Source organism: Corvus cornix, chromosome 2 (genome assembly GCF_000738735.6).
Source record: "Corvus cornix cornix isolate S_Up_H32 chromosome 2, ASM73873v5, whole genome shotgun sequence".
Taxonomy (NCBI): domain Eukaryota; kingdom Metazoa; phylum Chordata; class Aves; order Passeriformes; family Corvidae; genus Corvus; species Corvus cornix.
This window is the reverse complement of record NC_046333.1, coordinates 28,451,321-28,467,648: the sequence shown is the minus strand read 5'-3', so window position 1 is coordinate 28,467,648 and position 16,328 is coordinate 28,451,321. Positions and strand designations below refer to the sequence as shown.

The following is a 16,328-nucleotide window of genomic DNA, read 5'->3' as shown; positions in this document are numbered from 1 at the left end:
ATAACTATTAAAAATAATGTTAGATGCATATTACTCTGCTAATTTTATGGACTAGAAGTGCAGATGCTTTAATGAACACTAAAGGGTAATTAATTTATAGTTTGTCTGGAGAAAGATATTGACTAGGATTTCAAATTATCAAAATGCATGTGATACTTCGCTCTCAAAGACTCGGAGACATTCTGATACAAGATTATCATACTCCAAACTATCCATTCTTTACAGATTGAATTTCTAATCAATTAATTTAATTGGATATTATTCTATTTTTTTAAGCTCCAAAATTTTTGTACAATCATCTGATGTCAGCTGAAAAGTCACACTTAACAGTCAAAAAAACCCCCAAAAAATAACTGACAGTTCTACCTTCTATGTGCCATTCAAATCGCTTACATTTCACGGCTTAATTTGATGCCATTTTTAATGAACAGATTTTGTGTATTCTAAAATTCAATGCTCAGTACCAATTAGATAAATTAATATCTGTATCTCTGATTTGAACAGAATGTAACCTTTGGAACTCTAAATCCTTAAAAATTAATTTGTGGAGGACTCACGCTCTCTAGAAAAAACTTGGTAACTAAAAAAAAAAAGGAATAATTGTTTAGGAGGATTACGCCTAAGTCAATAAAAAATAACCTTGAGTAAGGTTGCCGAAGTTTGCTTATTATTGTGTTCCTAGAAGTCAATGTCTGTTATTTTCATGTTATCTTTTTTCCCCATTCTCAGTAAGTCTATGAGAGTAAGGTCCCTTATTATTTCAACCATTAAATTATTCAAGTCACAGAAATTACACTAGCTGAGGAGTTGTTATTCCCAGAAAATCAGGCTTTAGGTATGAAGTCCATTTAGCAGCCTGGTTGATTACATGTATTAAATTCAATTGAAACAAATCCAGAACAATACAAAGCTTGTATTTAAAAAGCAATTCTGCAGCTGAATCAAGTTCCTTCTTTGAAAATATTTGTGGTGCCTTTCTGCCAGTCAGATTCCATAAATGCTGTTTAGAAATCTAAGGGATATTTTACTGTATAGAATGTGGCTGGATTATTTTAACATGGTTTATGAAAATATTACTGTAGCTAAAAAGAGATTAGAGATCCATCTCTGAAAAATTTTGCTCTCATCTGTTGTGTTATAAACACTGTTTTATGCACACCACTACTCTTATTATTAAAGACATAGATAACCAACAGTCAGATTTACATTTGAGGCTAATTCTTACGAATGGTTTGAATATTTATTCTATTTATATCTACAAAAAAAGTAGTCAAAACAAGCAAGGTGCAACAAAGACTGCAGGGAACTAGGGAACTAAAACAGCTCCACGCTGTCTTCTCCCACAGCCTCTGGACAGTTTCCGAGGAGCTGAACATTTTACGGAAGGAAGTCCTGATTCTTGCCCTCACAGTCTTCACATCTCTTCCATCATAAAACATCCCTCAAGATGTATTCACATTTTTCAGCTCTTGATGGATCCACCTCAGACATTAGTATGGACTTGCCTGCCAGAATATACAGAAAGATGCCTGGTTTTTCGCTTTTGCTCCTCTGCCAAAATCAAAGGATAAGAATCTCCTGGAATACCACAGAAGTATTTTCATTTGAATTAGTTGAAATGTCTGCCTGGGGCAGAAGAAAGACGGAAGGCAAGAAGAGAAAAACTTTTTAGGCATTAAACACCAGTGCTGAAAAATAACTATATTCCTCATTAAAACTGACACTAGAACAATTTTCCTTTGATATATATAAAGTTTGTGTGTTATTAGAAGCATTTACATCTTTATATTCTGAATTACTATGAGATCCTTCATAGCTTTATGTTCATTTCTTTCTGTAATTAGAGTTATCAAAGCAAAGCATGGAATACACTGATTTATAAGTACAAACAACAGGTTATACTTGCAAATAATATTTTTCTTCTTGGAAAGCAGAGGACTGTCTTAAATGTATGTATAACAATACAATGTCAATCATACCACTGAAATTGCACCAAAAAGTCTCTGAGAAATTCTCTGCACTGTGCTTATCTTTATGGCACTGTGTAAAGTTTGCCAACAAATTCTTTTCACTCCAACAACCAGATTTGAAATATTTGTTGGGGTTTCTCAAAATTATGATACAATTTTATTTATAGTTCAGTTGAAAATTCAGTTTAATTTTTTTGTTGTTGTTTACATTTATCTCCTTTTATTCAGTTACTCATGCACTTTTCATATAGCTGCTTACTTGAAAACATGCCATCTTACAACATTTTGGGGGATGCATTCCTACAACAACATGATACAGGGTATATGATACAGAGAATCTTGAGCAACCACAAATGACAATGCACGTACACCCTCATCAGTAAAAAAAAAAGGCCAAATATATCATGATATAGAGTTTGAGGAATATGTGCAGGGACATGACTGATCTAGAAAAACTGACCTTACTCCACTGAATTTTGAACCTGAGTCATGTCTGAAATTTCAGCACTTACTTCTGTATCAAGATCTTTCTAGTTTGGTTCCATCTTCCTTTTTTTAGACTTGGTCAGAAGAACTAAAGGGAACTTTTAGGTCATAACTTTGAGAACAGAATTCTCACTCATTAGACTGTTTCTTGATGTGCCTGGTTTTGTGATAGGCCCACAATCTGAGTGTCCCTGTTTCAGAATGTCAGAATTTATTTCCCTGATCCTCACTGTCTGCAACTGTATTTTTCAGGATTCAACATCTGTATAACTAAGAAAAGCATTTCCTAGTGAAATATTTAGGTAATATTTTCTATTCAAAAGTCTGTCTTCACCTAGTGTAGGGCTACATCTTGATTCACTAGACAGGGTTACTTACAATGAGACACATAGTATAGTGAATACTCTACTGTATTTCTAAGTTAATATCCAAGATCTATTCTTTCCAAGGTTCTAGCAGAAAATCTTCCTCTCTAGGCAATTTCAAGCACAATGATTCCAGTCTTTCACTTGACTTTTCACAACATTCTTCCAGACAAACAAAATACTGACTCTTCTAAGAGGGAAATATGGTCATAATAAAAACTAAAGGCCTTTACCATCTACTGCTTATGTTCCTGAGGAAAATAGTTAGAAGTAGCAAATTAATTCTCTTTCTGCAAAATAATTTGTCCCATCAGGTCAATAAAACCTATATAAATTATCAACATAAGTATGTAAAACCAGTCCATTATGCCTTTACTTCAGAACAATTCCTTGATACTATAGTACATTTTGCTTTGTGAAATGATCATCACTGCCTTGCACTTTTAAGAAAAGAAACTTTTTCACTCTTTACAAAAATTCCTCAAGATATACACACATGGCATCACAACACGATAAAAACTCCACAGTTTGAGTTACCACATTTCAGATTTAATATAAAACCAAAAGCACCTTCCTTTCCCAGCGAGGAAAAGTAAAATCAGCTCCTATCTCTGAACACTCTTCACACTGGACATAATGGTTTTGCTGACATTTCATGAAAGGTAAATCTTCAGCACCAGAAGAGGAATGATTTTCAAGTTCAGAATACAAACATTGTCTATGTCAGCAAGAATTCTGAACTAACTGTTCTCTCTATATATAGGAAACTATGTCAATAGAGACTGGGAGGGGCATTTCTATGAGACTGGACTTAATGATGTAGCAAGTTGTTAAATTAAAAATTCAGAGAACCCCTAAAATCCAAATGAATTTTCTCTTCTGATTTGAAGCAATAGTTAGGACCAGGTCAGAACTGGTCAGGAAAGATTATATTACTTCCTTCTGCCTGAAACCCACAACCATCTTCCTCTAGGCTCTCTAAGGCCATGTTATCTGCTGCTGTATAGCCTTCCTAGAGGGAAGATTTAGATTTGATATAAGGAACTCTACTAGCAAGGCAAGATAATCTCCAGCAGTCCCTTACAAACTCAACCATTCTGTGATTCTGTAAATCAGAATCTAACAAATACATTAAAATTATAAGCAAAAGGATATAAGCTTTAATTTGTCTCTGCACAGAAAACATAAGAATCATTATTAAAAAAAAAAATCCCAAAACCACAGGTTTGAGTGTTGGGTTTTGTGTTTTGGGGGTTTCTTTAAGAAGTGAGAGAGGAGTTGGGGAGCAAAAGGAGCCATACCAGAAGACCGCTACATACAGGTGGTGAATTTGCCAATCATGTAGAAAAAGACAAAAACATACAGTGTTAGGAAAATAAACAAGACTGCATAGTTAGATCTCAGAGTGCCAACAAAACCATTTACATTCTAATAAAAGCTGAGGAAGATGTTTAAAAGAGGTTAACAAGGCTAGACAGTTTAAACCAGCAGGGTAAGCTGTAAATGAGGTGGTCTCTGATCGCTGATCATTGCTGATTTCCAATAACCCTTGAAACACCAAGGAAATTCCAAAAGACTGAAAGAAACTGTGGAGTGCAAATACTGAAAACAATGAAATGCACATTTACAAGCCACTCCAACTAACATTGCTGCTAGGCAAAATAATAGAACCTGATTAATAAAAATTTAAATGCTGTAAATGCAATTATTGAAAATCAACATCACTTTTAAAAAAATCGATCTTGTCAAAGTATCCTGATCTTCTGACAGCTTTTTTTTTTTCTGAGAATACAAAACTGGATCACAAGAAATCTGCAGATATACGCATTTCTGTCTATTTCTGCATATATTGAAATAATATGCATTTTGAATTCTTAAGGCACTTGACTGGCAGTCTATGCTATCTTAACCAAGGTTCAAAATTATTATAAATGTGACACTTTAAATATCTCAAAATGTAATCATAACAAAGAAAATTAGTGGTTTCTAGTGAGAACAAATGGAAGTCTGATTTTCAGTCCTTTGTTTAACATCTTTGGTGTTTGAACTCCAGAAAAATGCATAGTCTACGAAGCTGAAGATGACTAGAAGCTTACATGTCAAAAGCTTGGGATGACTAAGTCGGCTGGTAAAAGAAAACATTAGGCATTTCAATGTGACCATGTTTGAAACCATGAACTTAGGGTAAAGAACACAGCTCCAGGCCAGGACATTCAGTGCCAGGAGGAAACGTGTCAAAACCCTGACAGGTATGTGACTCAGGAAAGGAAGACAAAAAGGACTGTTCCCCTCTGGTAAATGAGACAGGTTATCTGATGGCAACTGACATGGAGAAGTCTGATGAACTCAGCAACATTTTTTCCTCAAGTTTTCCCTGCCAACTCAATTTCCCACATATGTCAAGCCCCTGAATATCAAGGCAGGGACTGGGGAATGAAGTCTTACCCATTGTAGGAGCAGACCAGATTCAAGACCACCTGAGGAATCTGAACATAGACAAGTCTGTGGAACCTGACAAGATGCATTCTAGGGCCCTGAGGGAACTGGCTGCTCTCTATCACTTCTGAAAAGTCATGACAGTCAAGCAAAATCCCCAGTGCCTACAAAAGGAGAAACATTGCACCCATTTATAAAATGTGTAAAAATGGATACCCCTAGAACTGCCAACCAATCAGCCTCACCTCTGTGCCTAGGAAGTTCATGAAACAGTTTCTCCTAGAAGATATGCCAAAGAACATGAATGACAAGAAGATATATTAGAGAAAGCAAACATGGTTTCATGAAGGGCAAATAATACCTGACAAGTCTAGTGGTCTTCTACAAAGGAGTGACTGTACTGGTGGATGAGGGAAGAGCTACTGATGTAACCAACCTGGTCAATGACACAGTTCTACACAACACCCTTGTCCATAAATTGGAGAAATAAGGGTTTGATGCATGAATTGTTAGATGAATAATAATTGACGAGACAGCCATGCCCAAAGAATGGATCAAAGTCCAAATGGAGATCCAAATGGAGATGAGTGTTGTCCCTCACAGGTATTGGGACAAATACAGTAAAATGTCTTTATTAATGACCTAGACAGTGGGGTTGAGTGCACCCTTAGCAAGTTTACAGAACGCAACCAAGCTGAGTGGTGCTGTTGATTTGACTGAGAGGAGGGACAACATCCAGAGAGATGTGGACAGGCTTGAGGAGTGGTCCCATGTGAACCTCATGAAGTTAAAAAAATCCAAGTGTATGGTCCAGCACCTGGGTTGGGGCAATCCCCAGTAGCAATACAGACTGCGGGATGAACGAATTGAGAGCAAAGGAGTTGGTGATACTGGCAGACAAAAACTTACGTAAGAGCCAGCAATGTGCACTTGCAGCCCAGGAAGCCACTAGGATCCTGGCCTGCATAAAAAGCAGCATGGCAAGCAGGTCATGGGACATCACACTGCCCCTCTACTTTGCTCTCCTTAAACCCCATATGAGTCCAGCTCTGGAGCCCTCAGCAGAAGAATGACATTGACACGTTGGAGTGGGTCGACCTGAGGGCCATGGAAATGGTCAGAGGGCTTCTCCCTTTCAAAAAGAAAAGCTGAGAGGGTTGGGGTGGCTTATCTTGGGAAAAAGAAGGCTCCAGGCAGACCTTATAGCAGCCTTTCCATACTTAAAGGGGGCCTATAAGAAAGAGAAATAATGACTTTTTACCAGGGCATGTACCGATAGTATGAGAGGAACACTTTTAAATTAAAGAGGGTAGATTTAGATTACACAAAAAGAAGGAATTCTGGAATAGACTGCCCAGAGAAGCTGCAAATGTCCCATCCCTGGAAGTGTTAAGGGTCAAGCTGGATAGGACATTGAGGAATCTGGTTTGGTGAAAGGTGTCCCAGCCTGTGATGGTGGGGTTGAACTAGATGATCTTTAAAGGTCCCTTCCAGCCCAAACTATTCCCTGGTTCATTGATTCTATGATGTATAAAGGAGAAAAAAGTAGTAATACAATCTACCATATCACCGTAGCTGGTTTGGATCCTTTTTGGCCTTACAAGCTATGAATATGTAGATTTGGGACCATAATTCACTCACAGATTCATCTGACACAATTTTTTTCCATATGTATAAAACATATACACTGTACTGACCTAACGTCTAAAATGGCATTTTATTAATAATTATAAACAGAGTAAATAAAAACATTCCTTATAATGACATTCTAATAATTGTGTTTTGAAAAAATGAATCCTAATCATTCATAATATCTGATTATCTAATTTAACAGGCCAGGATTATGGCACAGCAATTAAGCAGTGAAGGAATTTCAATTGAGTTATTACCTGTGTACCTAGCTTTCACAAATGGATGAATTAATCAGGAATCAATGAAGACAATCTCCCTTAGTTTCAGGCTCAGCAAATTACTCAATACAGTGATGAATCAATGAGAATCCAGCAGAAGTCAGTGGAGTCAGTTTATTGCTGGAGGAAAGGGTAGGGAGAGGGCAGAGAGTAGGGAGTAAGATGATTAATAAAATCAGAAAGGAGGCATGTGAGAAATGGCAAATAAATTAGGAGCAGAAGCAAATGGGCGTGTGATCTGGTGGTGTATATTTTTTGGAAGAAGGTTGGAACTGTAATACCTCCTCTTATCTAGAGGGAATTCTGCTATCATTTCTAACAGCTTGGCTGTACCAGGGAAGAAGGAGGTAGGACATTCATCATACAACTGACAGTATGCTCACTAGAATAATTTTTTGGATGTAAAACCAAAGGAAAGAACATTAGAGAGTACAGCTTGCTGCAGCTTGGGAGCAAGCAGCCAGCAGAGCCTGGCCTGAACAGGATATGCTTCTGACTCTGTTTCTCACAGAAGCTCCCTCTTTTCCTAATGCAGTGCAAATGCTGTGGACTGGGCAGGCTACTCCCTGTGACTCCATTCCTCAGCAGAAGAAAAAATAGGTTCCTGTTATTGTGTGGGAGACAACCTTCAGTACATCCTTGTCCCTTTTTTTCCCATAGCCCAGAACAATAGGGTGCCACTAGTTTTAATCTTTGATTATGTTCTTAAAATAATTTATTTTTCTGGTTTTTTTTCTTTTTTCCTGATTTTTTTTTTTTTTTAGGATATTTGAATTTTTATCTGTATCCAGGGAAAAAAATGTGCACAAGCCCTTCCTGTGCTTCACTGATGATCTGGGCAGAGTCTAAAGATATTAGGAAGGCATCTGTGTTTGAAACCTGGGTCAACAGGGTGTAAATTTAAGTTTTTTGTTTTCCTATCTGTTGGTTGCTATTCTAGGACATTTTTTTGTTGTTGTTGCTTTTCCCCAATCACAGTATTCCTTCTATTACCATAAACAGCACATCCCAATTTAATTGCATTTCAATCTGTGTTTCAAGAACTTTACACCAATGATACTTAAAACCAGTAGATAAGATATGAAAACCTAAAATATATTGAGGTTGCCTTTCCCACTGTGTTGTATCCCATTGCATTAGGCCCATATACTTTTAAACTTCCATTTGTTATGAGAGTAATTCTTCTTTTTCTTCTCTGGCAAACCTTCCATCACAGACTTTCTGCTGCCCCTTATGGAAATGGCCCCTCCCAGTCTCCTCAGCTCATCTGCTGATCTTCTGTATTACCCCACTATAAATTCATTGGGTTCACAATAAATACCAGTTTAAGTATGTAAGATGATTAAGCAATCAATAAGAGACTTTTTTTATCAATATTTAGGTGATTAAAAAAACCCAGACAGTGGCACCCCTCTAGATTTGACACCAAAAAAAAATGCTTAAATTCCTACATTGTAGAAAGAGAAAGTAGAAATGTAGCATGTGTATAACTGACTCCCCTGGGCAAATGTTACAAAAAACTAAATGTTATAGCAGAGTTACAAAATCAAACAGAATGTTTATGTTATATTTAGACAGTCATTAAATTTCTACAAGAAAATATTACTTTCCCTTTAAACCGGGACTTAAATAGTCTAGAGACATATCATAAGTGTTCATTCTAAAACATCACATTTGTTTGTGGGACGGAAAATCCTTTGGCTAGAACAGTTCAAGTGCTTTCTTGCTTCTAGGAAGTATTTTTAGCTGCTTATTTTATTTACACATTGAAAGTTGTAACCCCACTTGAGCTTTTACCAATACAAATGCAGAACTGGCAACTAAGTTTCTAGCTATGCTGAATCGATTTTAGTCACTGATTTATTTAAAACGTATTTTTGGAGTGCATACACAGCTTAAAATAAAATATTTGGTAAATATTTCAAATGGTGATAAATATTAACATCAAATAATGAACTATAAGTGTAAATAAGTTTGCCAGTCCCTCAATGGACATAGCATGACCGCTTGCTTAAGTTAAATGTCTGAATGAACCATCTCTCCACCAGGAGCTTGTAAAGCCAAAAAATCTCTAGACTTTTTTAGGCAGAGGAAAGAGGTAAATGTGAATGTCAATATCCTTTTCTGCTCTGAATTATCTGCTGTGCAACCTTAAAGATCCAATCAGAAAAGGCTGGCTACTACTACAGTGAACGAATACTAAGACAATTTCTGAGATAGGAAAGGTCTCAGCTTTGTAAAGCTGTTCTAAAGTTGCAGAGCTATCAAAACCAAGTGCTCAAGTTCTTTGTAAATGTTAAGCATAAGACTTGGGAATTTTTTTATTATATCTATGATATCTCCAAATTTGGAACTGCAAGTGGCTCAAAAGAATTGATTACTGATTACTGCAATTTTCTACATCACCAAATTTAGAGATTTAACATGTTCTGCAATTAGCTGGTGGTCTCGCATTTTCCAATGCAATGCCAATAAAGTAGCTGAATAAATGAAGTGTGATACAGATAAAATCAATGTTAGTTCAAAGGCTGAAGTCTGAAGAACCTTTTAATCATTTCTAGTATCTCATACCAATGGACTGAATCATGAACTTCTCACTGACAAAAAACCATAACCACACTGTTCCTAAAATCTGTGGCACGACTTCCATTTCCTTCAGTGGGAGAAGGCTCAAGCTAATGGACTGCTTTCTTTATCTCACAGGTCTTCCCGATCCTTTAAAGAAGGATCTCATCTCTATGTAGATTTTGGAAATAATGCTATAATTTTAAATTAATTATTTAAAATTTTTAAGACTAACAAATTTTCAAAGTCACTCATCAGTTCATCTGATGAAGAAGACTCATGTTTCTTCTCTAACATTTCCTAATTGAAATGACTGAAACATTTCCAAGTCCATGTGCTTTTGTAAGACGAGCATGACAGCTCTTCAGGACATATTCATGGGCAGGGGAACCTCAAAATTTAACCAGTTATCTTATGTTTGACCTATTAGTCAGTTCACTCAGAGGGAGATCAGCTTCTGCAAATCTAGAAAAAAAAAATGCAGAAACTCCCCCATGGCTTGTACATAGTTTGTTTTTGTCCCAAACATTAGAAGTATTACAGTCTTAAAAACTCTTAAATATTGTGATAAATACTAAACAGTAAACATGAGATCTGATATATCTGAAGACATAGAGATCCAAGTTACAATTCCTAAAGAACTTCTATAGGAAAATCTACTGTCTGTCACAGATCCATTCTAATGTGAGTTACTCAAGAAGTGGTATAGTCTGAGTAACTGTAATGTGTTATGCATTATATATAAATAATTTTCTATCACAACTGCAGGAACTGAAATAGCCTCTCATGTGTTAAAAGTACCTGAGTAAAAAAAAAGAAAAAAAGACAGAAAATAAAAAAATATTTCTCATGTCCTTGCAAAAGAAACAGCCAATGTTCAGAAACAAGTTTTCAATTCATAGTCTTTAACTTCACCTTCAAACTTTCTTTCAGACTGGACTACTTACTGAGTTATGTCTTATTTCATATTATTGCACCAGAATTAAAAAAAAAAGAGACAAAACAAAACTAAACACACAAGCAAAGCAAAAACAGCCCAAGCAGAAGGCAGTTTTTAAAACAGCAGTTCAATGGCATTTACAATTGATTCAATGCCCACTCACACGAAACTTTGAATCAGACTTGCTGTATCTAGATGAATGTTTGCAATCAGGTTTTGTGCAATGTTGCATACACAAAAGTTAAAGAATCTTTGAAACTTTGGATTTTCAGCACTGACACGGGCTCTAGCTGCTGTCACAAATTTTGAAATCACAGCAGACTGTTTGATACATTTCATTCATTCACAAGTAAGTTAACATATTGCTCAAGAAGAAGCCAATTTATTTAAAGAGTCATGACGAGTAACTCAATGCAATGTTGTTAAATAATAACAGTAACTCAGTGCAATGTTGTTAAAACTGTCACTTGTCTGTTGAACATTAATTTTATTATATAGTGATGAATAGCACCTTAAATAATAATACAATTATACAATGATGGATGTAAATTTTGTTCTAATTTATAGCTAAAGTGTTCTAAAAGAACAAAAGAGAAAGCATATGTTTAATGTTATGAAATTCCATGGTCTTAAAAGAAACTTAGGCCCTCAAAAGTTTAGTATATTTTTAAATGCTTCGACCCCAAGGATCAGAAAAATTATTAAATGTTAAATGTAAATGAAAATGGTTTGGTATACTGGAAACGAAATTCTGTGGGACCTCTGAGTTAACCTCAAGACAACGGGACCTAAACGAAGAAATCTTAATCAGTTATAACAGGAAAAAAAAAATTGAATTTATCGGATTTCCAAAAATACCGTTATGTCTGAGACACTATCTGGAAAAGAACTATTCGTGAACCTAATAGGATATATGGCACGTCATACACCCAACATTCAAGCACCATGATCTGGAAGGTAATTCTACATAGTCCAGAACTCTTAAAAAGGACTTTCTTGTACAATGCCTCACTCTTTCAAAATGGACATTACTTATTTTCAATACTTTCCCCAGGAAAATCTGGGTGCCATGCAGTCAAAGCTAAAAGATGTGCATTTTTCTTTTACATATCTTAATGATTTACTATACATGCCCCCTATTTGATTTCAGCACTGCGTCTTGTAAAATGGGTTCAAACTTCAACTTGAGCAGTGGTATGGGACCTACTAAAAAGTATGACAAGTATCAGAACTAGAAGTTTTAATAGGTCTGTACTGATCAGGTTTGCATTGCATAAAAACAGACACAATCAGAAAAACCCAAAAAAAAGTAGCTGTGAAAGACAATTACTTTTAAAGTTAATTCCTTTCACAGAGAAGCAGATGATCCTATACTGAATACCTTTAACATTCTTATTAAGTAAAAAGGTTGCTGCTTTGTGTGTTTGGGTTTTTTATAGGAATACAAATGAAAGTTAGTCTACCCATATTCATATTCATATCATTCCATCTTAGCCATGTAAAAGACTGTAAAGACTAAATTTGTATTTTCCATGTTACTTTTTATCTTGTGATGACCTCTCCTGGCTGAGCTGTTCATTAGCCTTGATTCCAGAAGAGTGTTTTCGTCCCTCCACACTTAGTAAAAACATTTCAGGAATATTAAGAATTTATTGCCAGGGTTTGAAAACATGACCATGAATAGAATTGACAGTAAGATCTGAGCATTAGTGTATGTGATATTCTGTCACAGTGTACGTTTATTATACTAAAGGATGGGCTTTCAACACCCACTTCATCTCGAGATAAAACTGAATGAGATTAAAAGCTTTCAACACGATCTCTTCTGAATCAGTATTACTGAGTTTCCATTTTAATGACAGAGATAGATTTACTGGCTTTCCACAGTAAACAAACATTTGGGATGCAGTATATTTACATAAGCAATGTCCAATTCTCTTCTTTCTGAAAACTGTATCTTTTTCTATGCCAGCACAAGCAGACTGTAAGAAAATACTGAACAGCAAGCTCATATATAGGGATTTGTAATTCACTGTACACCATAAGTCTTGCATGCTTCCCAAAAAATACTGTGAAGAATAAATTTGATGTTGTTAATTACTTCAAAGTCAAAACATAAAGTAACATGGAGGAGAAAATGTAATAGTGGTTGGAAATAAGTTTTACATTAAAGTTGCATTTCACACAGGTTTTAATTCTTTTGGAAGTATTCCCAATATGATGTTCAAAATTGACAGAGGGAAGGAAAAAAAAAAAAAGAAAAAGAAAGAAAGATAAAAAACTAAGTACATCATCTTGTCAACAGAGAACAAAATTCTCCAATCCCATTCACAATCAGTTGCATACAAAGTTATAAACAACCCCAGAAAACAGAGCACAGTGACAAAATACAGCACAGTGACCAGTTTGTATAGCGAAGCATGAAAGAGAATAACCAGTGAAGTGGTGCACCAAAACACTGTGACACAGCACTCGAGTTCCCACTGTGGTACCACTTCCCAAGCACCCATAAGGCTTTACAAGAATTTTCAACAATGTGAATTTTCAGAATGTACTGCTATGTGAACAATCCTTTTGTAAAGTTGAGGCTGATGTGTACTTCCAGCTGTATTGTGTTTCCAGTAAACAAATCTAGCTCCATTTCACTTTCAGAAGTGAGTCAGAAATTAAATGCCACTCACTACATAAGGAGTATAATGTATAAGCTCTTGGAAGGTGAATTAATATAGAGAAATCTTTTAATAGATAGTTATCAAGATGGGAATGTATATGAGTAAATTTTAATTAAGATTATATACATAACCTTTATTCCTGGAATTTCTGGTTATAGTAACATTAAGACAACCACTAACTTCTCAACAAACTTCTTTCAAAAGTTAAAGATTTGTTTGTTGGGAAATCAGATAACCCACTGTAGGTCATTTTCATGTTAAACTACAGCCATTAGCTGCTGAGTGACAAAAACAAACAAAAAAGCTCTGAAACCCTGTTAGAGAAAAGCAGGGACTTTGTTTTCAAAGAACACATTTTTGACAACCTAAATCATGAATCCTCACCCCCACACATTCCTGTGAGAGCCTGAGAGATGACCATGAAGAAATAATATTGCTAAGAAAAATTATATAGCTGGTCAAAACTAAGAAGTAAACCTCAGGATCAATACTTCTTCTAATTCAAAGGTAGGAAAACAACTGAACATCCTATAGCCTCTGAGACCTAGATAACAATACAGACACTGCTCTGCATATTTGTTGACACACAAGCAAATACACAAGTGCAAGTAAATCCTGGAATAACACTGTTTTGGTTTTCAGTAGGTGATCAGATGATAACAGATAGAAACCCACTGAGAAAGCATAGAAGTGCTCCAATTCCCTAATCATTGCATTGTTCATTCCCGCCCCCAAGGAAACAAACAAATAAATAAATAAATAGAGGGATCCACATAGATCTCTATGCAGTATATACATTACATTCTATGACAATTCCCTGCTTGGTCAGTAGAATCAACCCCCATTCACATGTATACAATCCAGCACATCTATCTGTAACATTTCAGGACACTTCCTTCCTCTATAAACAGCCGATTAAGCCAGCAGTATGATGATGTTTCTATAAAAATGCACTGCCTCATTTCAGTATGCATTTCAAAGATACTTGGCAACTGGCAAATGTTTTACATGGTCTGAAGAGAAACAGCTAAACACTTAATTCTGACATCTACTTGCAAAATGTTTTGCTCAAAACTACAGCTCAATGCAATGTTAAAAATTTGATCTAATATCCACTGAAAACAATGAATATGCTGTCATTTTTATACTGATAGCAGAATCAGACTCTGTACAGGTGCTCTACACTCTTCCGGTCTGAAGTTCAGCTTTTCAGCAGATGCTTGATCATTTCTCTACTATTTCTGCCTCAGCTAGGAGGGCAATTGATGGTCTCCTCTAAAATACCTTTGCTCATTCTATTATGGGCAGCAAAACTTCACTCTCAAGAACAGCTGTCCTGGCTCAGTTCCCTCTCATCAACTCACAATCATTCTTTCCCCTTCAAATGAGACAGAATTTTCTCTTGCTGCTCCTTAGTAAAACACTAGTTATGGAAACTGGTCACATCTCCTCTTTTTCCCCACAAAACTGTAGAAGTGAAGTACTTCCAATTGCAAATTCCATCCCTTCTGAAAAAGGTGGGAAAATCCAAAACAAATCAAACCGACCAGCCAAACAAAAACTATCCCCAAACTTTGAACAGCTTCTGGTTCCTTTCCCCCTCTGACTCCATTGCAGAACCAAGATTACATCACAGAGCAGGTCTCTTTCAACTTTCCACACCAGCTACCACTGAAATCACCAAGGAAGATCTGATGAGGGGCACTGCAAACAGTATCAGACCTCAGTGCACACAGACACATACAAAGAAAAATCAAACACAATCAAACACAATATTCATCAGCAAAGAAATAATAAGCAACCTCACAGAGTTGTGAGACTTTCCCTCTGTCTTATTGCAGAGCTGAAATTGTGCATGTTTCTTAGAAAAGGGTACTTACGAGATGCAGGCAGAGCAGTCCTGGCTCTGCAGCTAATGCTGATGAAAATCCAGAGGAAGAGAGCTGCCCTGCAGCCAGCTCGGGTAACCACAACCATCCTTCACTTCCTGGCTCCCTGTACTCCCAAATGCCAGCCGCAGAAGACCTGCTTTTCTCCACTTTGGCCCCCTTCGCTCTCTCTCCTTCTCTTCTTCGGAGGAGGTGTTGAAGAGGTAAAGGGGGCAGGGCTTTACCTTGGGGTAGAAGCCAAACCCCCTCTTCGTCTGCTATCTTTGGGTTTGCAGCAGCAGGATAAGTCCCGGTACTTTTCTTTCCTTTATTTCTCTGTGTTTGTGCGTATGTGTTTCTGTGTCTCCTTCTCAGAGGAAGGGAGGAAAAAAAAAAGAAGAAGAAGAAAAACCACTAAGTATCAAATAACAGGGATTCTAGAGGAAAAAATAAATAATAAAAAAAAAAAATTAGGAAAAGCAATCCCCCAAGAGAGTGGGAGGAGGGAGGGAAAAGGGAGATGGAGATGAAGGGAAGGAAGAAAGCCGAAAAAAGCAGTTGGTGTTGCTAATGCTGCTGTTGATGCTACCACTGCAGCTGAGCCCTTCTTCCTGTACAGAGGAGCGCTGCTGAGAGGAGCTTGCAATAACCTCCCAGCTCAGATATATATACACAGTGTACACGCACACACAGCCGGGCAGCCAAACACACACACACAGAGGCAGGGAGAGGGGAGGGAGGGAGAGAGAGACACTCCCGCAGCACAGAAGCAGGCTCAGAGCCTCTCTCCTCATGTATTCATCATCTTCCAGCAGGAGGAAACGCTGCCCCCAGCAGCAGCAACCTTCCTCCTCCCCGAAAAAAAAAAGATGGGAAAATCCTCTCCCCTGCGCTCCCCTCCCCTTCCCTTCGCTTCCTTCAGCTCCTCCTTCTTCCTCTGCGCCCCTCGGGCCTCCAGGACTCCGATCGTCCTCCCTTGCCTGGCTCAGATGCGGAGCCGGGGGACGGCGGCGGGGATCGGGGCCGGGGCTGGGGCGGAGCGGGGCGGGAGCCAGTGCAGGGATCAGGGCCGGGGCTAGGGCTGGGGCTGGGGCGAAGGTGGAGCGGGCCCGGGGC

General features: G+C 37.3%; 1 protein-coding gene across 1 annotated transcript in view; it reads right to left on the bottom strand.

The window, feature by feature from the left end:
* CNTNAP2 (contactin associated protein 2) overlaps nucleotides 1-16,057 on the bottom strand; it is a 1,031,909-nt gene extending 1,015,852 nt beyond the window's left edge. The window contains exon 1 of the mRNA XM_010398652.4: nucleotides 15,225-16,057. Coding sequence (XP_010396954.1) covers nucleotides 15,225-15,321 — 97 coding nt within the window. The 5' untranslated portion in view covers nucleotides 15,322-16,057. The remainder of the gene's footprint in view (nucleotides 1-15,224) is intronic.
* Between the last annotated feature and the right edge of the window lie 271 nt (nucleotides 16,058-16,328).